Below are 27,472 nucleotides of genomic sequence, written 5' to 3' on the forward strand. Positions count from 1 at the left end.
AATTTAATCACCTATATTTGTGTTGTTTTTTGAAATCAAGTTCACTCTTTCTATCTCAGTATCTGGTTTCCTCTTGATTTTAAAATCTCCTCAATAAGTACATCTATTTTAAGTTAAAACATTGTAACTTTTACTTCAAAGCTACTTTAAATGAAGTTGTTTGAATAGTCAAAAATCAACAGAACTTTGTTTAAACATACAAATGTGTTTAATTTTCCCCTTAATTTCACATAACCATGTTATACAATTTAACCTGATAAATGAATATAAATATGCCTCCTTATTTCTATTTCAGTCATTGTCTTCATCCTCTGTGATTCAGACCTCTTAAACATTGAACATTTTCTACAGTTGGTATAGAACGTTGCTGTGAATATGGTTTGCATCAGGGATAACATCATCACTGTTGTATGCTTGTATTAGTTCATCAACTTATTACTTACTTGTGATCCGATTAGCATCAGTCATTGAAGAACACGTTTGCTTGCACAGGTGGTTTTATTAAACCTACTCCGTTATATACCAACACGACACTACAATGAACTATGAAAGATACCAATTAAAACTTTATTTACATCTGCACTGATTCTCCATCTGCATGCACTAACATTGCTTCATCTCCCTTTCTCCTTCAATCGCTTTTCCATTCGTCTGTTGACTCTCTTCAGCGACATCTCTGCTTTCTGAATGAACTTGGTCTCGAGCAGAAGAGCAGGCAAACTGGACGCCGCATACTGGATACACACAAAAGAAGAAAATGATGCAGGCAGCTCATCACAGTCACATGAATTGTTCCTTTACCTTCACGATCTCTTTAGGCTGTTGGTACTGTTGGCAGAGTTCCTTGATGCTGCTGAGGAACCCATGGCCCTTTTTCAGGTCAGATAACCTGACTTCAAGATCTTCTTTCTCTTTATTGAGCTGCCAAAGCTTTGCCTCAGCACTTCACACAAGGGAAGGTTTACAAGTTATTAAAATAGGTAGGCAATTGAAATGCATATATAAGGCTTTTTACTTCATTAGCTCATTTTTGGCTTCTAGTAGTCGCGTTCTCTTCCTAGCAGTCATGGTGGCCAACTAGGATGCACAGAAACATCGTACTGAGAAACATATCCCGATGTTGATGGTCAAAAGCTTTTGACAGTAAAGTACCTTGGCATTTTCTCGCTTTAAGGTCATCCACTCCTTTTGAGATGAGATCTAAAGATAAAGAGAGTCAGCATAATGAAAACAGATTTATAAAAAAGGATAAAGATTCACAGCTAACAGTAAATATCAAAGTGCACGATAAATTATTCCAACAATGGCATATATTTTCCAACTCTGTGGCCACAAAACCTCACTTAATCAGTTAGTCTTGGCTTGTTGTTCCTGCTCTCATGGAACAAGATAAAATAGACTGATGGCGCTATGGTCTATTATCACTTCTCCTGGGTTGAACCACTTTAAACAGAACATTACCCTTTTGATAGCAATCAATAAACATTTCCTTGAATCAAAATTCTACTGTTGTCACACATCAGGGTGATCAGGTATCAAAACCAGTCTGTTTAATTCTAGTAAACAAATGACACACATTAACAATACCCATTTAAAAAACGTAATGCTCAGATGTACTGTATTTTCTAATTAAAGATTGTGTTAATGGTTAAAGCACATGGCCCCGTTTGACCTCTTGTCATAACCAACTTAAAGGAAATACCATTAGAAGCAAGCTTGTAACAGACTGACCTTCTCCGTGAGTTGACCTTGAACGTTGTCAGAAAACATGTCAATATGTTCTTTGACTGCTTTTGACTCCACTGAATCACTGTGGACAGAAACGGAACGATGAGTTCAGTGCAATAAACAAGACACAAGTGAAGGGTTAAAAAAGGAAATGTTGCCTTTGGTACTACTCAAAGCGTTGTCCGTTTATATACCGTTTGAAGACTTGCTGATTCGATTACCTGTATTCATTGCAGAATTCCATAAAGGCTGCCAGTATCACCTCAAGCTCACTTCTTCCAGACGTTCTCTTCTTCAGCTTTTTGTCACTGGTAGTCTTGGGAGCCTTTGCAGCGTCTCCAGCTGTATAGCACATTTACACACACTTCTTTACTCTTATTATAATTAACCTCCAAGTCCACCATCTCGAACTCATCCATGGCCAGGTTTGATAAATTAATTAATTGAATTAACTCAGACTTCTTTATTTTGCGGTCACTCGACTGCTTGATGCAATGGAAACATTCTTTGTGTCTTTGTTATTGCAGATATAAAATTTGATATTTGAATTACCAGTGGAGGATTTTTTTGAAGTGTCACGGTTCTTAGCATCAAGGATATGACGGGTCTTCTTTGGACTCGGTTGCTTAAAGAAGGGAGTATAAAAAAAAAGTTCCAAAAGAAACTTAAGAATTGAGGCTCTTCAGTGTTTGCTTACCCAGCTTTCTTCTTCATCTCCATCATCATCAGAAAGGATTTGGCTCCGTCTTCTCTTCTCATTGATTCCAGAGTGTAAATCTCTCTGACGGTTAGCAACACAGTGTTGTGTAATTCAGGAAAATAAAAGGGCCAAGCATCATTTTATCACTATTAACACAATATTTATATTTTAAAAAGCAATTATTAGACATGTTAAGCGAGGCGATTGTTTGTAGAGAAAAGACAACAGAACACATTTTTAAAAATGTATTAAAAAAATATATCGGTGTCTTTGAGTGTAGACTTGGCAGATAGAAGTATTAAAACATTTACAAAGCTCTTTATAGAGAACACAACAACAACACTTACCTCTGGTTCAGCATTGGAGGAATTTCCAGCTTCCAATTCAGCCTTTTTGTCCCGCTTTGGCTGAACCTTGGCTCTTGGTAAAGGAGACATTGATTTACTTTAAAACCAGATTTAAGTTTGCAAAAAAATCTATTTTTTATATGCTCATTTATAATTTAAACTGTTAACATAAACTCTCCTAAAACTGTCCAATTTGCCCACTGAACCTCTAGGAGCACTAAAACTAATTCCAAAATGATCTTACCGTGAACTAGTTGCTCTTGGTGTCTTGGCTGTTTTTTTACCGGCGCTCTTTTCCTGTCCAGATTTTCGACCCCTACCACTGGCTGCATTTGGCTTTGACACTCTTTCAACCGTTTTCTTTTTCGGCTTTTCCTTGATTGCAGCAGGTCTGTTCAATGAAGGTACATGAATGTATGTAAATGTATCAGTTTGTAATGTTTCCTCTGTACTCTGAAGAAAAGTTGGGTTATTACAAAACCAATCAAATGTACCTTGATTTTCCCTTTAAATCATCCTCCAAGGCAGTACTGTGCAGTACTTGGTTGTCTGGGAAACACGGGAGGAAACATCTTTAAAACAAAATCACATTATGAAGAAATAAATGCTATTGCAATGAAATGTGTCAGAACAAGTTTTTAGAAAGACTTCTGTTAATCTTAAAACCTTTTAAGTTTGTGTATTACTTAATTGATTATAACTTAACAATATAATTTAAGGAAATACATTTAATTAAATATCCTTCCATGCAGGAAGGGTTATGGAAATGTTTATCTCAACTGCATTACCCAACACTAGAGTTGTAAAAGAATATAAATACAATATATAAGGAACAAACAGTAATATACAGTATTTATCAGTGGATATAGGTTTTTTTTCTTTTCTCTCTAAAACCAAGTTTTAAGTGAAAATAAAACACATGTACCTCCCATATAGGGCATATTTAAATATATTATACAATTTTTTTAAAAAAAGTGAGTTTCAAGTTTGAATTTACCATTGTTGCAATTCAGTCCCTCCAAGAAACTTGCTTTCTCAATGGATGATAGGTCTGCGGAGTTCAGAGACATTTGCTAGATATAAAATTGAAAAGAAAGTCAACACATGGACAAATCTTTTTTGTATGCATCAGATTTGATCTCTTAGTACATTGGCTTATACAGGAGAAACATGGCAATGACCTTTGAACTCTTCTGTGGAACAGGCCTCTTGGTCCCCAAAGCTTTTTTGTTCCTATCGAAACATGATTCGGATGAAGGATGGATGAGTTTACATACAATCTGTGTAACACTCACATGTTAAATTTATTTATAAATTATTACTAACCAGGGATCAGAAGCAACCAGGCAATACTTTTCTTTCTCATTGACACATCATACAGATATGGGGTTTTAACAGCTACCTCAAACCACTTCACCATTTGAGCTATGCCACCCCTAAATTATTCCCCTTTGTTCCCTCACTACACAATAACAAACTGGTTCAAAAAACCATAACAAAAGCCAAGAGTTTCATCTAGAAAATAAACGATGGGCTTTGTGGCATTGTTTCTAGTACATAAAATACGGTAATTGAGTCCAAATTTATAGCGAAATTCAAAAAGTAGTCAAGATGTAAAATTCACATAATTATAAACAAAATGAAAATAACTTTTTATTTGGTTCTCCGGACACTTTCATTTGGATACATGTAAAATGTAAACAACGTTAGGGGTTTGGAAACTTTTAAAGGTTTTGAATTTTTACATCCGTACCAAGAGCTTTAACTAAATAATGTGATAGAAAAACGAATATATGCTCAAATTTGTCAGTATTCTTACCTGCCTGAAGACATGTCTGTGACAGTCTTCTAAGTTCAAATTGTAAACAAGCCGCTGAAATCAACTCCCGCCAAAGAGTTCTATTTCCGGACTGTACCATTAGACGCACAAAAGGGGTGTGAATAGTTGAAAATAACGAATACACCATTTCTAGATGAGCGATACATTCTAGAACCAAGAGAAGCGAATATTAGATTTTTTTGGCGGGGAAAAAAGAACTATGAACTGATTAAAGATGTAGATATACAAATATGACCCCTACAAAACGTTTCATCGTGTTCACAAAATGGACAGTAAGACTGATTACCGCCGCCTGGTGTTTGCTCTGATGTACTGCTGCATGGAGCAGTGTAAGTATAATTTATCTAGTAAATAAATTGATGGCTTTTCCAAAATAAATTACAAGTGTTTTACTCGTCTTTAATTCCCAAATGATTGTTAATTCTAGTTAGGTGTAAGAAGGAAAGGACATTGCTGTCAACATATTTACAGATTAGCTAGGAAAACATTTTCAACTGTACCTAATGCCATATATTATTTAAACTTATATGAAGAGCTTTTCCAAACATTATGAATGTGCCTTTGCGTTTACCTTATATTTTCACTTTTCTGTCATTTATAAATGATGAGTTCAGAATCAAATATGCATTCTTAGTGGAAATTAAACGCAGCATTGCAACAAAATGTTTATTTCTTATAAACAATAAATGCATACCACACTAAATATTTCATTATGTTTGAGCATTCTTGCAGGCATGTGGTTAAAAGACGGAACAGGACAACATTTGAATAACCTTTTTTTTTTTTATCATATATGGATGGATAAATCTGGACAATTAAACAAAGACACCATACATAAATATCAGAGTGGCGGTGAAAGTGAGTGAACTCTTTCAAATATTAAACGCATGCTTCCTCGCCTGTTCCAGACAACGTAGAAGAGACCTCAGGAAGACCCAGAGCATGTTGGAGAGAACGTATCCCTCTTGGTCTGGGAGCACATGGACATACACCCAGAGGAATTAGGGAAAGGAAAGTCTGGGCAACCTGCAACCCGACCTTGGCCAAGTGGTAAAAGATGTATTAAAAAGGCGGGTCATTTGATGACCATGTGTATTTAATCCAGCCTTGGTATCCACCTTATCAGCCCATAAATATATTAACATTTTCCCTTTTTCTCATGGTTGTTGATTTATGCAATCATTATTATTCAATAAAGCTGTATTGTGTATCACCCTTGGTTTATAAATTGAATAGTGAAGAAAACGATGAACCTCAAACAACATGTAAAATGCACAAGTGATCAAACGCAACCCTGTTGAGGACATCCTTTTCTTCAATGTTTCCCCGCTGAGCTACTAAAAATACATGTACATGTTTTGCAGTGGAAGTAAAATCCTGAGAAAGCTGCTGAACCACATCTGTAATGGTTTCCACTTTAAAACCAAAACACAGCAGTGGAAATTGTAACATACACCATGATACATTTTCCAGGCAAAGTATGTAATATTGTTGTTATTTGTTTTGGCTTAAAGTTCTTTGTTTACCCTTTCTCAGTCTACTTGTTTATTCCAGCATACAACTCTTGAATTTGTCGGTTAAAGTACAATCGCATTTCATTCCTCTTTGCCTTCAATGTGGGAGTGAGCAGCCCGTTGCTGACTGAGAACTGTTCATTGTGTATATGGATGGCCTTCACCTGGAGGAGACAAAATGAGCACGAGATTGGAAACGGCAAACACAGAAACTTTCCTCCAAACCATTTTGAAAAAAATCAATATTTTACCTGCTCAAACGATTTGAGACCTGCTGCCTTTCCGAGTTCTACGAAGTCCTTAAGGATGGCAGACTTAACTTCCTGAACAGTCAAATGGACTTAGTTAAATAAAGCCTGTCAAATCAAGCTTGTAACCATCCAAACCAAAACTTAGCATCAGAATTACCGGAACAAAAGTCAAGGGTTAAAATATCTACATGTACATACATTTGATTTGGGTGGGACATCCTGGGGATAAAATGACATAGCTTCCCGAATGTGCCCCATTGGCCTTTAGTTTGATTTATGTGTAGATAAATGACACCTCCTCAATAATCTGCTTCAGCCAGGAGTATTTTTTCTCTTGTTGCACTTTTTTTAATTAGGAATTTTATTTTGTGTCAAATGCAAGTTTACAATTTGTTATGGCACTACATGTCATTAAACAATAAAAGTCTAATGTAAAGGTCTGGCTGTGATTGTTATGAAATGAACCAGTGGAATCTGGACCATGCATTGCATAGAAGCGAAGAGATTTTATTAAAACAGCCCCAACAGTTTTCTCCTGAGCTCATAACTCCAGCTCGTAAAGCTAGTTTTGCTTGATGGATTCTGACCCAGATGCTCATAAACAGAACGTTTCGTTTTGTATTGTCTTCAAAAATCCAAACATTTAGAGTTTATCCACTTGTCTTAAATAAAAATGGATTTTAATGACTTTTGGACATTATAAGCCTATATTTACTTCAATATTCAAATTTAAGGCATTTGAGACATGTAACCAGGCCATGCAAGTTTTTCATAGTTCTCAATGCTTCCTTAATTTATTGTACATAAGTAGAGAATAGTATGTCATAGGTCAGGTATTACGCTACAATTTTTTTGCATCTACTCTGACATTCTTATGAATACCTTTGAAAATTCACTCTTATCAAATACCATGAGTAAGCTATTGCAGAGCCGAAATTAATTTTGTAGGAATATTGTTATACCTGGTTGGCACACAGATCATTGAAAGTGCCTTCCAGGCCCAACGTCTTCTTGGTCCAATTGGACAGGAATTCTTGGTCAGGTACCACCACAGCTACTAGACAAGCCTGTAGATAATTGATACGAGAAAAGGAGACTAGTGAGATTTTGGATTCAAGTGTATTGATCCGTAAGAAGAAAGGTATACCTCTAGACTGTCTCCATGTACAAAGATCTGGGCCACCGATTCACTCCTTAAATAGATGTTCTCGATCTTCTCTGGGGCGATGTACTCGCCCTGTGCCAGTTTAAAGATATGCTTCTTCCTGTCCACAAGCTTCAGTGTTCCGTTCTGCAAAAACATACGATATGGGTTTGCTGCGAACACATCACTGTGCTCTGACCAGACATTCACAAACCAAGAACCATCAAGTACGACCTATTATTAACTATGTCATGTAAAAACAAACATTGAACTCTCAATATCTTTGACTGCACAGACTTACGCATATAATAGAATAAATATGTTTGATGGAGATTATAAACGTTCCAGTAGATATAAGCAAACATACCGGAAGCCACTTCCCAATGTCTCCAGTATGAAGCCATCCATCCGAGTCAATAGCCTCTGCAGTCCTCTCCGGGTCTTTCAGGTAACCCTTGAATACATTGGGGCCTCTCACACACACCTGGATGCAAAACACAAATGTGGAATGTTGGACTGGAGCTTCAGGACCAGAGAATGACAGCGAATGATGTGCTTCACCTCTCCCTCGCCATTTACTGCATGGTAGTTCATATCCTCTACATCCACTAGTTTAACATAGTTGCAGGGAAGAGGAGGTCCAACGTGACCTGCAACCAGGAGATTTAGTCACGAACAATTTCATCCCTTCATGTCACTTCACTTGCGAATGCAATAGAGCTGATACAAATGTTGTACTTTTTGTATTAGTATTACTTGATAACAGCAAATATAAGCTCACTTAAATAAGATTACTTATATTCTTTCAACAGTAAAAAACAATTACTAGTATTATCTCTGAAGATTTTAACATCACAGCTAAAAACAATTAATTTCATTAAAATCGACATTCTTGGCACACTTAAAGGTAATGAGTCACTGATCTTTTTCATATGGACTCAATTCGACACTTTCAACACAAGGATACGTACCTGCACTCCAGTCGCCTGGCATGCTCATGGTGCATGCAGCCGAGCACTCCGTTTGCCCATAGCCTTCATAGAACTGTGAAGATATTTTATGGTATCAGTACTGATGATACAGTAACAGACAGTGAATGAATGCAAACGCTGCAAACATTATCATGTTAACATGTTACCTGGCAGCCGAACGCAGCTCTGAGGAACGACAGGACAGTTGGTGAGATCGGAGCGGCTCCTGTTAGCATCAGGCGTACACGGCCACCAACACTGGCCTGATGAGGAAGTGACACATCACTGATACTTCACTCAAATTTGTCAAAAGACTTTCCTCTAGCTGTACACTTCACTGGATCCTAACACATCTTGGGAATCCATTTACGCCATGTCATTTATATTATTTGAATTTTTGTTGAGAAAGGTGCACTCCAAGATGAACAATGTTATTTAAATAAAATGCTTAAGCTTCCAAAGCGTGTCAATGATAATTAGGATTTCTTCAGATGCAGGCTGGGGGGACAACAGATGCCCCACTATAAATCATGTACAATTAAGTCAGTGACAGGCCTTCATGCTTCACAGCTTTGGAACAATCTTCCTCTCTCTTTGCGCTTGATAGAGTCTACTGACTCTTTTAAGAAACATCTTAAGACGTTTCTATTTGTTCAGGCTTTTCCTTGATTTTCTGGAACTCTTGTTGTTTTATCAGTTTTTATCTTGATTTTTATAATATATACTTTATTGAATATTGTTTTGATTGTTTAAGCGCTTTGTGACCCTGGTCTGGGGCTTTAAAAATAAAAATTAATTACTTACATTCAGATTCAATGCTTACAGTTCTGAATGTGTTTAAGAAATGTTCCTTTGCTGATAGCAGTGAATATGGCAGTGAGGTGCAGATGGTGCCACTTTATGGTGATGGAGGATTGAGTTTAAAAGCATTTCAATAACCCTCCGAGTCATGTGTGTTTGGGACAGTATTCTGTTTAACCCAAGCAAACCATTGGCTCTGCATTGTAATAAGGAGGAGTTTATAACTCACCTGGACTTTCTTGAAAATGAGATGATCCCAGATGCTATTGGTTCTCATAATGCCCCTCTGCATCTCTACTTCCTTCCGTCTGTAAGCAAAACCCAGGATCCAGCGCTTCATGGGAGTGTTGGCCTGGCCAAAGACCTGAAACAATTATTGACTTGTTAATCTTGATGTATTGTTTAAATACATTGCAAACAGGTTTAAAAATATTGAGGATGTTTTATTAGAAAGTCAGCCTCAAATCTTAATAAATGGTGCTCAAAGCTTAAACCTTTTATCAATTTTTTTTTTAAATCAGTGATATCCTTCCAGAGTGCAGCCTTTAAGAGGTTTTGCAAGTGGACTGCTAAATAATTTACAAAATAGACAGATTATTGTGATGATGTGTACTTACGTTACAAGATTTAACCTAGAATGTTCAAATATTGTTCAATATCTTAAAGGTTTTAGAGAAGAACCCTGTTGTTATCTCTGGACCTTTGAAGCAGGATCACAGTGCATAGAGTATTAATACATATAACTGGCTAAAAATGATGGGGAGAATTAAAAGTGGAGATAAAAGAAAGTGAGATAGTAAATCAAAAAGAAAGGAAGAAGAGTTTGGAGAAAGTATAGTGCTACTTAGAAGGCAATAAAAAGGTTCTTGGGTTCTTTATTTATGTAGTCAGAGGTGGGCCTTAACGTTTTTAAAACTAAAAAGTAAACCAATATTTGAGAAACATTGCTTTAGAGCAGGGGTGCCCACACCTTTTGGTTCCGAGCTACTTTTGAAATTATCAATTCCATAAGATCTACCTTCATCAAATTTGGTCAATATACTGTAAGTATGTAATACTTTACTCATATGACTTGCACTGAATGGATTGAATGGACTGGTAATCAGTCATGATGGGAGGATGTCTAGATCTGGAATCATCTTCTTAAATATGCTTATTTACATAAATAAGTAGAGTCAAATAGTGCAGTCAGTAAGGAGCATATTTCCTCATATTTGGATACTTTTCTTCTCAGAGTAACTTCCAAAAATGTCCATGTGTCAATCATATTTAACCACAAGATCCGAGATTCACCTTTCCGTGAACATGAAAAAACATAGTAACATGAATTCAAACTTGACTAAAAGTTTGTTTTAATTTAAACATTTCTGACATGAATCACACTGTTGAAAATGAGTTCAGATGTGCTCTGGTGTAAAAATTTATATTTTACATTGACATGTATTAAAAAGAATGTTGTACTTACAGAGGCTATCAGTGGCTTATTTGCAATGATGTGGACTCAAATCCAGATGAAGTTTAACGAGAATAAAACTGTTTATCAATCATCATAACTACTGAGCGCTTTGTCTGATCGTCTTTTAGCGTCATCAGAATTTGTGGCACGTCTGCTCATGTATTCTTATAATATTCATAGGATACAAGTGTTTTCCAAATAGTTATTATGTGATTTTGTATTAATATAAGTGTGATGATAAGGATGTATCTCCGTTCACGTGATCACATAAGGAAAACCAGCTTTTTGTTGCGCTTTCATTTGAAGCTGCAGCTTTACTTTAATGGAACTGACGTGCTGTTTCTGTGACTCTCGTAGAGAAGACTTGAAGCGATCAAACGCGTATTGATTTTGTACGTTATAAAAAATGAATTGAGGGAAATGCCTCTCGGAAAGTCCGCACTTTTGGCTCTTTTCATTCTTCATTCATATTAACTTTGCCATGCGTACACTGGAAGATTGGCTGCTGTGCATGTCAATCAAATCGTCAACCAATTGGCGCGATAACAATTTGATTGACATGAACAGCAGCCAATCTGAGCTCTCTTCACTATTTTCTTGTATCATAAATGTATTATATATACATATATACATATATATATGCTTCGCGATCGACCGGTAGATCGCAATCGACGTATTTGGCACCCGTGCCTTAGATTAGATACATCAGTCTACCTAGCACAGGAAAATAATTTAAAAAAACTGCATTGAAAATGTTCTATTGTCATCTATGTGCTTAGAGTGGAGAACTTGCTTTGGAGTTCAAACTTATTTTATGTATCCAAGGGAATTAAATTCAGCATTTCCTATAAGTCTCTTTGTGAAATCGACCAATCCATTTTGCATCCACTAGTTAATAGAACGTTAAGTCATATAGCATCTAACAAGACGAGGATTGTAATCGGTAAATTAACGAACACACCAGTAAAAACGATCAATTACCTTGTCATACATCCTGTTTAGAAGTCGTGGTACAAGTGGGAAGACGGTGGGTTTAAGCGTGGCCAGGTCATCCATGAGCAGTCGGATGTCTCCTTGGAAAAAGCCGATCTGGCCACCCTCGACTGACATCAAACCCTGACAGCAGCAAGCAGAAGGAAAAGGTTGTAAATATCACCTGACTCGAGGATGAGGGACAACAGGAACAATGACAGGATGTTGATGTAGACGACACATACCTGCACTACACGTTCAAACATATGAGCCAAGGGAAGGAAGGAAATATGGACATCACTCGGACCAATCGGACAGTGAGTCTATATGCAGTAACAGGAACAGTCACCCAAAAGAGAAGAAACATTGTTAAAATTCCGCCAACACCCTCTCAAACATGTGTGCCAGTGGCAAAAAAAAAGAGAAAATAACATTGTCACAGCTGGGAAAACTTCAGTATTGTCCATTTCGTTCAGTTAAAAGAATCTTACTCTCAACACTGAAATTGGGAGGAAAACAATATTTGATCATTTATTTGGAAAAGTTTTTCCCGTTTACTGCATTAATGTGGCCCCCCTTTAAACTTGAAGATGTAAATTAGCCAGTGATTTGCAGATAAATTGTATTTAAATTACAATATGTACACTTTATAATGTTGTTGTGTAAACACACTATCTAATCGATAATGTGTTTACACCACAACATTATAAAGTGTACCTTTGGTGAGGACAAGCATCCTGAACTCAGATATGCATGTAATTTTTATTATAAAGAGTAAAATCATAAACATTATAAGTCACAATCAATCATATAACAGGACCACAGTTCAGTTCAAACGGACAGAGATTTCTTAGGAATGTATCCACTAAAGATGTGGATTTTGAGGGAGTTAAAGCAGCATATCAAAATAACTGAAACAGTCATTTATTCAAATATATTTGAATGCATAAATTAACATAGATAAATAGAGTACATCAAGTATTCTTGCCAGACACGGAAAATAATGTGTATTGGCCTTTTAAAGCTTGTATTTTAGCTGTTTATTCTTTTTGATCCTTAAAGCGCTTTGTGACCCTGGTCTAGATAGACAAGATAGATAGATAAAACTTTATTGATCCCTCTGGATCTAGAAAGGCGCTTTACAAATAAAGATACTCATAAAGATATATCACAACTGACCTCTGTAGCTTTAATAAAGGCAGAGCAGTTGGATACAATATTGCCATGTGTGAGTATTGCTCCCTTTGGGTTGCCTGTAAACAAACATACATATAATGAACACAATTCTCAATACAAAATCCTGAAAAAAGGAGATTCTGGACCTAACCTGTTGTTCCACTGGTGAAGCAGATGACTGCCACGTCTTCAGGTAGTGGCGGCTGGAGAGTATTTATAGGCAATTTAATGTTTTATTTCTATACGTGATCATATTCAAGAGCTCGTAGTTACTTACAGACGGTGGCTGATGATGGGCTTTGCCGATCTCCTGCACAGAAATAGAACACACACAGAAGGTCATTATCAAAGGCAGGAGCAATGAAAGTTAGAAACAGCAACAGAATTGTAGAGTTTTGAAATAAAGAATTAATTCATATTGTGATTCAATGCAAACGGACACTTTATCAACAGAAAATAGTCCTCAAATTGAATTTGCAGAATAGAAGCCACAGCATGCTATGCTAGCATAACTGTTTCAGATGTCTGACTTATGTACAAGAAGAAACATTTTAACAGGAGTGACAACTGACCTCGAATGCCTGCAGGCCGAAAATGTCAACTTTAGCCTTCTGACATTTGTCCACCAGCTCAGTGCTGGGGCTTCCCATGAGGATGATGGTTTTCACACTGAGCTGTTTGCCATTTGCACCATCCAGGATAAGATGGACCTTTTCCTCCACATCACATATTACTGTCGAGATGGAGGCTAAAGGAATAAGAAATGACATTAAAAAGAGTCTAAAGCAAACAGTTACACTGTACACCAACACTTTAATGTTTGCATTTCTTTTTTGGACGCGTCTCTTCACCTTGGTCAAGGATGTAGTGGATGGCTTCAATCCCCAGTGTGTCGTACAGTGGGACCGCTACTAGAGAGTATGTGTAGCAAGCCAGCTCCGTCATGGTCCACTGAAATATATTAAAGTACATTAAACACCTATTCTTGAAATTATCAGGTTTAACTTTAGGCCATCTAATGCTGATCATGTGTACCTCTGCTCTGTTCTGAGAAAAGATGCCAATGTATGGATCAAAGGTTTTGGAGTGTCCTTTGTGAAGAAAAGCCGAACCAATATTCTGTATTCTTTCAAAAACCTGAGGAACAGAAGAAGCACTTTAAATCGGGTGAGCGCAGTGTCAGAAGATACTGCATTGAGGAATCCTAATTGATAGTGTCACAAGATATCATTACACACCTCCCCCAGTCCACAGTGTTTACAGCACACAAAAACACGCCGGCATTGTCCGAGTGTGTCCTTGTGTGCGTGAAGTATGTGGTTCCAACTTACCCACATTTAGGAAAATACATTAAAAATGTGATGTCTTAGTATTGTTCATGCATGTTCTTATTTTGGATGATACATCTTATTGTCATTAGCCATATAAAATAAACCCATGGTAAACTTCAACTTTATAGGAGCAGAAATGTTTTTGAGGCTTATTCTACAGATGTTGGTCGCTCACCTCTCCATAGGTTATCCATTCATAGGGCTGTTTGGGTTTTCTGGATCCCAGAAAGGGGCCGTTTTCTGGTAAAACAAGCAGAACAAAATATTTTTCAATTAACATTTTGTACATTTGAGCTGTTCAATGGTGGACATATTGAAAAACAATAGCTTAATTTGGACTTACCGGACAGTCGCATTCCTCTGAGGAAAAATTCATACATCGTTTTGGCGTCATCATACACATGTGTCAGTGGCTTTTCTCCTTTCTGCAAAACTGACTTTCGTGCAAACTGCCCTCCCTGAGTAGAGTAAAGGGTAAAAAAAAGGTAAGTGACATTGTTTAATGGAGCACACGGTTAATAATCCAGGTGGTTAGAATTTGATAGTTTCATGTTCGTAATGGAGGTCAAAAGTAAAAAAAAAAATCAGAATAATGTCTTAATATACAGAGCAACATGATTTGAACGAAAGAAACAACTTTCCACCAGGTTACGACCATGTATGTCAGAACCAGTGCCACTGTGGGAACAAGCATCAGTTATATGATTTTTGTGCTTTAAAGTCGTATAGAAAAAAAACAACCTATATCTATCATAACCTGTATTTCAGATGCCTGTTAAGTCACATCTCTAAAGTTTTGGTGAAAAACCACTGTCTTTATTTACATGAATAAGAATTACACACCATTACACAGAGAGCATGTCTTGGCTGACAGATGGAAGCCTTTTTAGAAAGGCATCACATACAAGCATGTGGAATTAAAAACGTTTTAAAACATTGTTTTTTTTAGGGTTATAATATAATCATAGAATACAAACTTTATGATGCACACAAGTAAGGAATTCTTTTGTATCAGGATCTGGAATCGGGAGTTTCTCCTCGCACTTGTTACGTACCGGCAGCTCGATTGACTGCATGTTGGGGTCACACATAGGAGGTATTGCTGTGGGTCGTGTGGCCATGTAGTAGGTTGTTGCAGCAGCCACCATCCCCACGCTGATCAACGCTGGAGTGGAGAGGGCTTTGATGTACTGACCCATGTCATCGAGGTCTTGCAATCTTAGCTTTTGCAGGAAGTCTTGGCCCCACATGGTTCTTTTTGTTTGTTTCCGCTTGTGTGTCAAAGCAAGTCCGGGGTGTGTGTGGAGCTACTCAGGCCTAGGATGCCCTGGAAAAAAAAAACTAGATCCAAAAGACAAGCCATAAATATACACATCGTAGAAATAATTGATTCAATATTAGGTTGTGTGACAGATATCTTTTAAATACTCAATATAATCTTAAACCAGTATCAAGTTTGTAATGTCAACATACCCGTCTAAAGCCGGTACCACTACAAACACACAGGTGCTTTGGAATAAAAGAAACCAACCAAAAGAAAACGCATAATAACATAACAATTGTGCCTTCTGTAACTATATAATGAGATCGGACATCTTAAGCGAACGTATTCAAACAGGTTTGACAAGTTGGTCGTTCCGTACCTATTGTGCCGTGACTGTTGCGTGCAAACAGAGGAGTGAAATGCAAATTGCAGTGTAAATGAAAGACTCCTGGAGATTCAATCATCAAACTGCACTCTTTGCAAGATAGGCAGGCTGTCAAAATCCTATTCAATTCCATCAAACACTGTGACTCAACAACTTTAAAGGTCAACGTGACCCCCACTCAATGTTTAACATCACATAGATCATTGATCACCCAGAGTTGCTTAGTTTAACCAAACTACCGTCTTGGGTTTTATACAAAACTTGCTGCTCCTCTGTATGTTTTCCTGTTTTTTGTCATTTTACATTTTTATGAACTCTGACATTCAATTTAAATAAATTGTATTATTACTTAAATGTTGTAGTTGTAGGAGTCCATAATTAAGTTATTTTAATTATAACTTCATTTTAAATATCCTATTTTGTATTGCATGATGTTTATTTTTTCCTAATTCCTTGAGAAAATAAATTGTCTCTATAACCATAGCATATAAAAATAAATAGAGTTTCAGCACTGAAAAAGTTAGAAATAATGTGTAACTTTCAAACTTGACGTTACTGTGGCTTACTTTATTTAAAGTGCATAGTGTCTTCACCAGCCTGAGGAAAGTCTACAATACAACACATCTTGTTTCAGACTCACCCTTGTTTTCTAAGACTCTGTACAAACATAACCAACAAAAAGAGTTTTCTTTGCTCTATTCCACAGCACCGCATATCCTAGAGTTGAGCTGCAGACTAGATTCTACAGAACTGCTCACCTGTTTAACAGAGGGTTCCTCAGAGTCTGGAGAGACTGCAGCAGGCACACAAGCACACTGAGATCATCAGAGCCGGTCTCTCATATACTCATTGCTCAACATATTTCCTGAAAATGGTGATGTGTAACTCAGGCCTGCCTACCAATCAGAAGCCAGAGTGGATCCAAAGTGCGTTCTAATTGGCTGGGAGAAGACAATCTGACCAGTTTAAGACCATGACTTAGATACCTGGTAACCTAATCTTCGCAAAAACAAATAGGATTTCATTTTGTGATGAGTTTATATTGACATATTTCACCAGAAAGATTAGCTCCAGAGAGCAAACCTCACCAATCACATGCAGGTTCAAGCAGTTTCACCTCACCTTTGCCCCAGTGACCAGTGAACGTGTGGTCTGCTGAGATGATTAGAGTCCGTCAGATAAAAGCTGATGGCCAAAAAAAGCCACACTACTTACAGAAGCAGCAGCTGTCTTTTTTCAACTGTAGCTGCCATTACTACTATGTCTACACTAACCGCTGTACAACGACAAAACTATTTCAAGTTAACAACAAATTGTCTCATGCCACTACCACAAACTGTCTTGTGACCACTTGAAAAAAATGTGTGCAACTTCCCCTATAACGAAAAAATGAATTTCAGCCTTTGGCTTCCACCACAAATGTTCATTCTTCTGTTGTCATCATTATTATTATTATTATGCAGAAACTACACCAATGGCAAGATATTACTATAGCTGACACATGTATCCTACAAATGCAGATAAATGAGCTGCCATAATAGGTAACATTTTCTAAACCAAATATTCAATAGGAATAAAATGACTTTTTGGCTCACATTACAAGCAATATTGATCAATGTGTATATTTAACATTGTTGCGTATGTCCATGTTGAAACTGTCTGTGTGTCTGGACCAGGACACTCTTGTGAAATAAAGCTTCACTCTATAATTGAGTCTTGACAGGTTTTTTTTTTTTTTTAATACAAATACTTTCAGATTTTAGCAATGGTCAGATTAAGAACCATAATGGTGTTATTAACAACAATTTGCCTGCAAGTACTTTCAGCAAATATTTATTTTCCTGGTTATTTAGTACCGTCTGAAGAACTAGAACAGAGATGCCCTCCTAATGGTCTCGACTTTTCTACCTGAAAAAAACTTTTTTTGCCATCTGGTTTGCCCACTACTTTCCCCCAAAAAGAGGGATAAAAGTTCCTTCTACATTACCTCAAATATCTCAAATATGATTAAGTTCAACAGTCAGTTAATCACGTGGTCAGACGCAACAACTTCATATTCACAAAAAGTCGGGGTGCAGGTTTCAACATGTTCAGCCTGGCCCACCAAAGAATCCAAACTATGCACGTTACCGGTTCTGAGGTTAGCCGTCTTATGATATGCCCGGAGTCACAATTATCTCTGGTAGCAAAACAAATGAATTGATTATCTGCTCTAGGGAGTAACCTTCATTAAATAATAAAAATAAAAATAAATACTATTGAAACTTTAGTATTTTTTTTTAGACACCCAGTATCTTTGCAATATTTGTACAAGACAAATGTACCATCTGTCGTTCCAAATTCTATGTACTTGTTCATTAAATTATATTTATTACCTTCCCATTAAATTTTTAGCCCTTTCTTTTACCAAAATTATTATTTGTAGGTCATCATTTTGCTACAATGTTTATTAAATACATCTGATGTGTTTCTTAATAGAGGAGTAGTTGAAGTAGCTGGAGTTACCCGGGGATTTTTTATACAAAATAGCAACAAAAAAAAGAAAGACAAATCCAAGGCCATGTAATTTAGTTGTAAATATTGCATTGTCCCTTTAACATGCTTGTTTGGACTTTATGGGTGCGTGCATCATTTTTCAGGTCATCGCAACAGATTCCGAAAACAACGATGAGGAAGCATCTTAAGAATGAACAGATAACATGGGAGTAGTTTTCGAAATCTATGTCCTTAGTGGACGAATAAGGCTGCAAACTGACTGGCTCAATTTAGAAACTGAGCAGTTCATGGCGGTCATTTTGAGCTCAGGAAGAGCTCTGTAGGACCCCTGTAGCACCCATGAGAGGGTAACCAAACTGACTCAAGTGCCCTTTACAGATACAGACTGATCTAGTCTTAAACCATTGTGATAATCACCCGAATAAAAGCTTGTACAGTGTTTGCCATAGAAATGTACAAAGACAATTAACATCAATAAATTAATGGATATCTAAATAATTAATAAAAAAAATGAAATGGTTTGTCTTCCATAGTCTCACTTTTCATATTCTTACTTACTTAATTGTACACATTATTGTGTATAGTCAACAATAATGGATTGTGCATCTTGCTAGTGAGTGAGTGTTGTCCTTGACCTACAATGTACTCAGCAACACTGTAGAGCACATGGGCATGAAGAGAGTCCCAGTGGAACCAATACCCGAGGACCAGCTCATGTGTAAGCCTATCACACAAAGAGACCTTTCACCTTCAAACCTGTTTCTAGTCGTTTGCTTGACGCTACTGGACGTACTGTAAGTCCAAAATGCCACATGTGACGTCACTCTAAACAGATTTCAGTGGAGATAATTCATCTTGATCTTAATAAGATGAACTTAAGTGGACATAAGAAGCAAACTTCCCCTTCTTATAGAAGACGCTAGATCGTGACAGCACACATGTCAGCTGAGCAACGTCAAGCTACCTGAAACTAAAAACCCTCATATAATGATGCAGACCGCAAAAATACATTTCCTGTGGAAAAAACTAACCTACAACTTCTCTAGAAATGACCTCTATTTTGCAATGGAAAGGGCGAGACGTGTATAATGTAAACAAAAGTGACGCCTTGAAGACTATTTTCACATCAACAAAACTTGATGTTCGGAAGTTCGTGTCCCAGTAAAACCTTTTGTCTCAACGTCCCGCCAAATCGCAGCAGTCAAAAGTTGCAGAAAGTGTTCAATTAAACGATTCAAACGCAACGCGATTGTGTTCACGCGGACAAATGCAGAATTGAAAGGTTTAACGTGCGACCCACCTGTTAGCTGTCGCCCTGGTCACTCCTTTCTGACCACGCGTAGCTCAAGGAAACTACCACTTCCGCTGGGAAACCTTCAAAGTAAAAGCACTTGTCAAACTTCACCAAAAAAAGGGGAAAAAAACTTCTTTTTTTTTAAGCGAGCTTATATAAGCGTGATATTTTGTTTTTATTTTAAATCCGTATTATTAACCTAAACTGCTCATTTTCGTCCTTGTATCAGTCGAGAGTGAATGTCTGAGTGTCTACTGTTCTTAAAGGGCACTTGACCATTTATATTTGAGTCACAAGGATGTCGTATGTGACTTACCAGGAGAAAACAGAATTAGTTCCATCTTGGTCACATGGAAGCGAATTGCACAAAAGGTTATTTGTCATTCGCCGCCCATCTCTTCGTGACGTGGAATATTACTTCCCTTTAGTTACTGAGCCCAATGTTAGACCCATTGTGAATTTAAAAACAAAAAACAGAGTCTATTGTGATTTGAACTAAATACAAAGTGAAAAAATGTTATTGCATAGGTAGAAAATACATTCTGCTGCTCATGTGCTAAATATCAATGACAAAGAAGTTGCTTAATCCAAATCAGCGGAAACAAATGTAGCATCCTTTCTCCAGGATAAAGTCACACTCAAGTAGTTTAATATTTAGTCCAACAGCAGAAGTCACACACTGCATTATAAAGTAAGTAAGTAAATTATATTTGTGGAGCACTTTTCCAGACCAGGGTCACAAAGCTCTTAAACAATCAAAACAAAACTCAATAAAATATAAACTTAAAAGATCAAGATAGCACTGAGAAAAACACATGATTCTCATAAAATCAAGGAAAAGCCTGCACGAATAAAAATGTCTTGACAGTCAATAAAACAATGATTTATTAGAGAAGATAAATTCTTCATGTGAGCTTCCAATCATCTTAAGACTAAACACATGAAACTGTGATGTTTTCTCCAGAAGTAAAACCGGTTTAATACCTCATGCTATTTCACAAACACAGTCCTGATCCCAACATATGAAAGATGAATGATCTCCTTCTCTGGCATGTTGAATTTTCATTTTCAAAAATTTGAAATATTAAAAAAAAATTGTAAAAGTAATGAAACAATTGAAGAACATGTGTCAGAATCATTGTGTGAATCACATTTTATAGTTTTTTTTAAAAACTTTGAGGATTTATTATACAAGTTAAAGAAATGGAATAGAAATGAAATCAAGTGACACACAAATCATAAAACATAATTACTTTTCATTAACTACTAAACTAGTAAGAGATAGTAAATATAAAAATTGATTCAAAGATAGAGTCATGGAAAAAAACATATTACAATTAGACAAGTAATAAAAAAGTTAAATCTCAAGTTGTGTCATTCATTAACCTACCAAACAACCTTTTACAACAATTAAAAATAAATAAATACCAGTGACATTTTGTTGTAAACATAACACATATATACATTCTATAATTCATATAAATATGTATTAAAAATATATTAACAGATTAATGAACAGGTAAAATATCAATAAATAGAGAAATAGTTAGTTTGCACACATCTGTAGCACAGTGATTTTAAAGAGGTTCATCTTCTGTCTGCTTGTTTGAATAACTATAACAATACATCTAAAAAGTTAATTATAGGACAGTGTAGACATAGTTTAGTTCATTCGTCACATCAATGAGTGTATAACAGTGTGTGCTCTCTCAGCTCCCAGGATCATCGGAGGATCATCTGGTACAGAAAGAGCAGTGGATCCCTCCAGTCAGGTCTGTGATGGTCCCGTCACTGACCAGACTTTTGAGCAGTTCCGTTTCTCGGTCTACATTGTGCATTTTCTCCTGCAGCATGGCAGTCATTGGAAGGTGATCGTAATAGTGCAAGGGCGCCCCCTGTTGCGACAGGTTGTAGCCGAAACCTGCGATGCTGACTTCATCACAGAGAAGGCTGGCTAAGTTCATAGCACTGACCCCTATGGTCGGCACGTTCTGAATTGAGAGACAGAAATAGACATGGGTAAGACATGTGTTTGCATAAATCTAACAATATTAAGTTACTAGGTTAATACAATTTTTTTGTTAATTATTGCATGGAAAGATTGATAGGAAGAGGCAGGAAGCAGAGATGAAGATGTTGGGAGTGAAGAAGATGGATAGGATCAGGAATGAGTCAATCAGAGGAACATGTTAGATGTTTTGAGATAAGGTCAGAATGATATGGTTTGGTCATGTACAAAGGAGGGAGAGAGAGTATATTGGTAGAAGGATGCTGGGGTTGGAACTGCCAGGCAGGTGGTCTAGAGGAAGACCAAAGAGAAGGTTTATTGATGGAGTGAAAGAGGACATGAAGTTGGTTTGGTGTGAGAGAGAGGGATACAGAATCCACAGGCTTAGATGGAGGAGGTTAATTCGCTGTGCCCAAAGAAAAAGAAGTAGTTAATTATTGCATGGAAAACCTAACTAGGTGGTTCAGATAAAGAGATTTTTTTTTCCCACCCTGCTTTATGGATCATTTATTGGGGGCATGGTTATGTGTTAATCCTAACAAAAAGATTTGCAGCTGTACAGCTAGAAAATGTCTTACTCGTTACTTCTTCAAAACTAGTTTTGTAATCCTCATAAAGGATGGTTATGCAATACTAAACAACCCGCAACACATTTAGATCCGTTTTTTTACAACACAGTGAAGTAAAGTCGGGATTTTGTAAATGGTGCACAAGGTTTTCATTGGCTCCAGCACCCGTCAATCCCAACTAAAACAAGAAGGAACAGCTATTCTTATCCATCAGTTCCGCTGCTTCATGTGCGCACACATCAGACTTCCTGGTGGCCTCTTTTATCCTATCTGAACTTGCCAACGTCATTTAACTATTGGTGATCCATATCTGTAATGATCTGTGTTGACTTCAATTGAAACTTTGAGATTTCATTTATTCGAAAAAGAAAAAAAATGCACTAAGCAGGTTGTGGCTGTTAAAAACTGGAAAAACAGATACCTGGTCCCAACCCCATATGCGAGGGGAAGGAGGAGGGTACTTCAGCAGACCCAAAGCAGCCTCTCTGATAACCAGCGGGTTAAGAAGGCGGAATCTTGAGGCATCCAGTTGGATATGATCTGGCACCTTTTTCCAGAAGAAGAGCCAGTCCATCAAAGACTGCAAATAAATAAAAAAAATGCTGCAGATGTTTGTCACAAAAAAGCCAAAAAAACCTCCAACAATGATACAGAAAAATGTAGTATACATATAACAATAGATGTAGTCAAAGTTTAGGAGAATGCTGGAGAAGACTTAACCCCCTGTCAAGACTAGTTTGTGGAATCAGTCTTTGCAAGACCAATAAAATGTCTTTTCAACGGTCACTTAATGCCACAACTCACCACAGGTTGATGTTTGACCATAGCTTTAGTCCAGCCAATGTCCACGCCTTTGTACACGACAGCGACAAACATGGTTTGTGCATCCGTGTCCATCCACTTGTGTGGCGTGCCCTCTGGGTAGCTCATCCTGATAGTGGTCCGATTCCCCACATCAACACTGTACTTCCCCAGTGGACCACTATTGAGTCTGAACAAAAAGAAAAGGAAAAAGTTAGTGGGTTGGGAACCAAATGAACCAAATTGTTTTTTAAACAGACCTTATAATGGTGTCAAAACGATCAATATGGGCTCCCAGTTCAAGGTCTTTCAGAATGCCACCATTCCCGATGACAATACAGCGCTGACACTTTTTGGACTTCTCTGGCTTCTCAGAGTCCAGTTCTGGAAGCTGTAAAGATCCACAGTTGTAATTTTCACTGAATCTAGAAGATTTTTTAATGTTTTTCCCAATACATTTTTCTATATTTAAGAAAAAAAAGGCTCATTGTAAGATAATAATAATTCAATAATATCCATCAGTTAAAGCTCAGGAATCATGAATTTCAAAACATACATTTTACAATGAAATGTAGATCATGTTTTTTTGAAAAATAATTTAAAGGAAAGAAAAACTATATCAAGAATCCAATTAAAATGCAAACAGAAATTCTTATTAAAATACACGTTGAACTTAACACCTGACAAGGCCCTTAAAAACGATGTATGCTTATTTATATATATATATATATATATATATATATATATATATATATATATATATATATATATAATATATTTTACTCTGACATTACTCATATTTTAAACCTAACCAAGATGGCACTATAACCGCACAGGGATCCACACCTCGCTACGATTGGCAGATAACATCTCTAAAGAACTTGTTGTAGAAAAATCTTAGATGTACAACTACTAGAGCACTTTAAAAAGACATTAAAAGTTACACATTCTTCATGCTGTAATTGTTTACTGACCTCTTGAAGCAAACCATGCAACTTCTCTTTCAATTGTCTGAAACCAAAAGGAGGGGCATAAGTGAAGAGGTCATCAGGATATGGCATGTTCTTCCACAGGAATGGTTGAGAAACATGGCTCGAAGGTGGCAGTCGAGTCAAAAGCATTTTTCTGGCATTGCCTGGATGACACCCTCCTTCCAGAACTTTCCGTACGTAATTCTGCACAAGCTTCAAATGGGGAAAAAAACTTTTGTTTAATTATATTTATTTGTTTTTAATTACATCTTGTCCTCAACACTAGTTTCAGTTTTTAAGCCTGAATCAGACATCTTAGAATTACAATTCAAACACTTTCAACAACAGTTAGTCGTCAACAATCTTACACAACATTTTTTTTAACTACAAGCAAACGTTTTCATTTTAGTCCAATATTTTAAACTGCAATCAAACAATATACAACTATGTCTAACAATTTTAAACAGTAATCTACAGTTTTCACCTGTATTCAAACAAATAACACTCTCTTACACCAAGCTCAATATTTATTTTATACTTTAAGTTGTTATATACATACATACATGTGTATTTTTGTCCGTCATGTCTTCATTGTATGTGTATGTATGTATGCCTTGTCTATGCATGTAATGTGCTTATTTTTAGTTATTTTAAATAATTCAGGTTGATATTGCTTCAGCCATTTTACCTTTTAACCCTTCTGTGTATTTTCAAGTCTCTTATTTATATTTCTAAATTGATGATCATTCAAGTCATTCACACTTCTTCTAATTATCCTTGATTTTTTTTTCAAATACAAGTCTTTGATAACCTTCACACTGGTTAGGGGTTTTTTTCATTTCAGAAAGTAGATTATTCCACATTTTCACTCTTGCCATGTTTTTGACAGAGCCATAACTTTGAATTGATTATTTTGATTTTAAAATTATCATGCATTTATTTTCCATTCTTATCTAAATGTCAACTCAATCTCAACAAACCTACATATCCTATGTGTAGTTATACTATTAAATAATTTAGCAATATCTAAATATTATAGCTTTTATAATTGCAACTTTCTCCACAAGTCCTCCTAACACACTGCCGTGCTGCTCATGAATCTTACCTTCCTGTGGGTAGGGCTGACTTGCCACTCCTGAATTGTGTTTGTGTGAAACGAAAACTGTGTCAGGGCCACCATCCCCAACATCAGTGCCCCGAGAAGACCTGTCAGCACCAGCACACGTCTGCAAAAACAGACTTGACAGGTAAGACAGGTAACGTGGCGTTAACTTAATCATCATATTCCCATTTGACATGTGGGCTTTTCAAACATTCTGATCTTTATCTCCCGCCAAACTGAAATGTGTTGTCTATTAGGAATGATTGTGAGATTTAGGGTGGTATGTTGGCATGTTGACTTAGCTGTGGATATGCTACGCAGCTTATAAAGATGTAATAAAAAGTGGACTAAATAGGTCCTGATTAAAAAAATAAAAGTTGTGCAAGTGTGTTAACCAAATACATTTCTGCTGAAAGACATGAAACAAGTGGTTTTATTTCAGATTCATAGAACTTTGCATGGATGTTTTAAAAAAAAAAAGTAACCATGGAACTATATTTTGTGGTGGAGTGGTGTGTGGCAAGAGTTTTTGAGATGGGCTCACCTTTGAGAACTCCATCTTTTAGGGACCCTCATTCTGACTGGTGGATTTGAGAGTTCTGCTTCCTCTGCTGAGGCCCCTCTGGTTCTCAGAAGGCGGGTCCTAGGTACACACACAGAAACGAAACTAAAACTTAATGTCTCAAATTAATCACCTTATTATCAATAATCCTCAGGTAAACATGCACACTCACCTTACACATATACAATAATAAAAAACCATTAACACCACTTTTGAGCATTTATGAATACATAACAGACAGAAAAGAAAAATCCTTGTCGTTTTGCAGCTCTTTGTTTTTGGAACTGCGAAGACCAGCTCAGCAACATAAAGATGGTTTTGTTGTGAAACTGAACTTGCTGGCAGCCGGGGGACAAAAGAGTTGATTTGAATTGCATTGTTCTTTATAGTTTGAATTTCTTTTAATTCCAGTTCCCATTCTGATTATTGATTTAAGCTCTTGAAAATGATCTGTAAGGAATCATTTCAAATCAGGTCATCACCACAATCACAAAAATAATTCTTAAACTTTCTTCAAATTCTTAAACAGTGATATTAAATCTGTGAGGGATTCTCACGTGTTTGTTTGACATAAGCTATATTAAAAAATAACAAATCAGAATTCCTCCTCTAAAAAAAACAGAAGGAAGGATGTTGACCAACTTCACTTAAATCATTTCAACAGAAGATAATAACTAAAATCTGATCTCCATGCCATATTAGTGAAGGTGTTTCGTTGTTTTACAGATAAAATCAAGTTTTTAAATTGAATGCCTTGTACACTTGCAAAGATTGTGCTCAGATTTCTAAAGAACTGATAAAAGGAAAAACAAATCAAATGGGAACAACATTTCACATAACATTTGTTAAGAGAATCAAGAAGCGTGGCTTCTAAAACACACTTTTAAAAGTATATATTCATTGTGATATGAATCCTAACGTAATGTTGTTAATGTTGCCTTTAACAAATCTGAAAGCTCTTACCATGATTCCAGAGAATGACCTGTAATAACATAGACGTGTAACCGGACATAAAAGTGTTCTTGAGTCGACATATGAGCAGCAACACTACGAGGTATTGTCTTCATTCAACTCTACACACCGGAAATTTCATGTAGATGCAGCTGACGATCGTTCGAATGCATTTCCTTCATCGTTACAGCTACACGAGTGATATGAATTGCACCAACCTTTCCATGGAGTCCTGCAGTGAGTCATGTCGAAGATACGGAGGTTCGATCGTTGATCAGTCAAATGATACACAAACACCTTCTTCTCAACTCCTCCTTCCACACATCCGACCAATCAGGGACGGTTCTTTGGTCACATGCTGCTCTTCAAAATAAGAGCCTGGGTAAGATCTAGAGCCGGTCTATTTCATGACCCCCTTCCCCAAAAAAATATCGTTCATTATATTTAAAATATAGTTGGCTTATAAAAAAAAACGTGAGCCTGTTACTTACGTCTTTATTTTGAAATAAAAATGTTGATCAGCACAGGTTAGTCCAGACCTTGTCAAGGCGCTTATACTGTATTTATGTGGCTTTCATTGCGTGAAAGATGAGTAGAAACTATTTGGTGTATTTATTTCTATTATCCATTGCTAGCTTCTTCGAGTTTTTTTGTTTTAAGACTTTTGTCCTTTTTGTGAGTAATTGTCGCTCCTCAAAAACATTTGAGAGAATATCATGAAATATTTTGGAAAATATTGTTCATAAGATTTTTCATTTTAAAACATACAATAATTTTAGCATGATTGATTTTATATTTTAGCCACTTTATTTTCGCTTGATGACCCCTCACAACAGCC

General features: G+C 36.6%; 3 protein-coding genes across 5 annotated transcripts; all 3 read right to left on the bottom strand.

Annotated features, from left to right (window-relative positions):
- Positions 1-356: 356 nt before the first annotated feature.
- cenpu (centromere protein U) lies at positions 357-4,659 on the bottom strand. Its single transcript, XM_087799166.1, has 14 exons — positions 4,595-4,659; positions 3,957-4,008; positions 3,773-3,848; positions 3,270-3,324; positions 3,020-3,166; positions 2,776-2,848; positions 2,426-2,509; positions 2,281-2,353; positions 1,950-2,070; positions 1,732-1,810; positions 1,153-1,200; positions 1,016-1,077; positions 802-943; positions 357-734 (listed from the first exon to the last, which is right to left on the bottom strand). The coding sequence occupies exons 1-14, from the start codon at positions 4,606-4,608 to the stop codon at positions 615-617; spliced, it is 1,146 nt and encodes a 381-aa protein (XP_087655292.1). The 5' UTR covers positions 4,609-4,659; the 3' UTR covers positions 357-614.
- A 608-nt stretch (positions 4,660-5,267) lies between these two features.
- On the bottom strand, positions 5,268-19,726 carry LOC148071474 (long-chain-fatty-acid--CoA ligase 1-like). 2 transcript variants are annotated; one of them, XM_087798545.1, is made up of 21 exons: positions 19,677-19,726; positions 15,287-15,572; positions 14,575-14,689; positions 14,407-14,471; positions 13,936-14,037; positions 13,752-13,851; positions 13,473-13,648; positions 13,178-13,210; positions 13,052-13,103; positions 12,904-12,977; positions 11,970-12,047; positions 11,734-11,868; positions 9,526-9,660; positions 8,663-8,758; positions 8,496-8,568; positions 8,086-8,174; positions 7,892-8,008; positions 7,528-7,671; positions 7,343-7,447; positions 6,381-6,452; positions 5,268-6,293 (listed from the first exon to the last, which is right to left on the bottom strand). In XM_087798545.1, the coding sequence occupies exons 2-21, from the start codon at positions 15,479-15,481 to the stop codon at positions 6,153-6,155; spliced, it is 2,097 nt and encodes a 698-aa protein (XP_087654671.1). In that variant the 5' UTR covers positions 15,482-15,572; positions 19,677-19,726; the 3' UTR covers positions 5,268-6,152. The 2 variants fall into 2 exon arrangements, with proteins under 2 accessions (XP_087654671.1, XP_087654672.1); XM_087798546.1 differs by lacking the exon at positions 19,677-19,726 and adding an exon at positions 16,639-16,721.
- An 812-nt stretch (positions 19,727-20,538) lies between these two features.
- On the bottom strand, positions 20,539-26,929 carry st3gal5 (ST3 beta-galactoside alpha-2,3-sialyltransferase 5). Of its 2 annotated transcripts, none has more exons than XM_087799474.1 (8): positions 26,853-26,929; positions 25,666-25,764; positions 25,125-25,245; positions 24,023-24,232; positions 23,309-23,439; positions 23,052-23,238; positions 22,669-22,827; positions 20,539-21,661 (listed from the first exon to the last, which is right to left on the bottom strand). In XM_087799474.1, exons 1-8 carry the CDS (start codon positions 26,858-26,860, stop codon positions 21,404-21,406), a joined length of 1,173 nt encoding a protein of 390 aa, XP_087655600.1. In that variant the 5' UTR covers positions 26,861-26,929; the 3' UTR covers positions 20,539-21,403. The 2 variants fall into 2 exon arrangements, with proteins under 2 accessions (XP_087655600.1, XP_087655599.1); XM_087799473.1 differs by lacking the exon at positions 26,853-26,929 and adding an exon at positions 26,647-26,810.
- Positions 26,930-27,472: the final 543 nt, after the last annotated feature.

This window comes from Callionymus lyra, chromosome 9, assembly GCF_982586985.1.
Source record: "Callionymus lyra chromosome 9, fCalLyr1.hap1.1, whole genome shotgun sequence".
Taxonomy (NCBI): domain Eukaryota; kingdom Metazoa; phylum Chordata; class Actinopteri; order Syngnathiformes; family Callionymidae; genus Callionymus; species Callionymus lyra.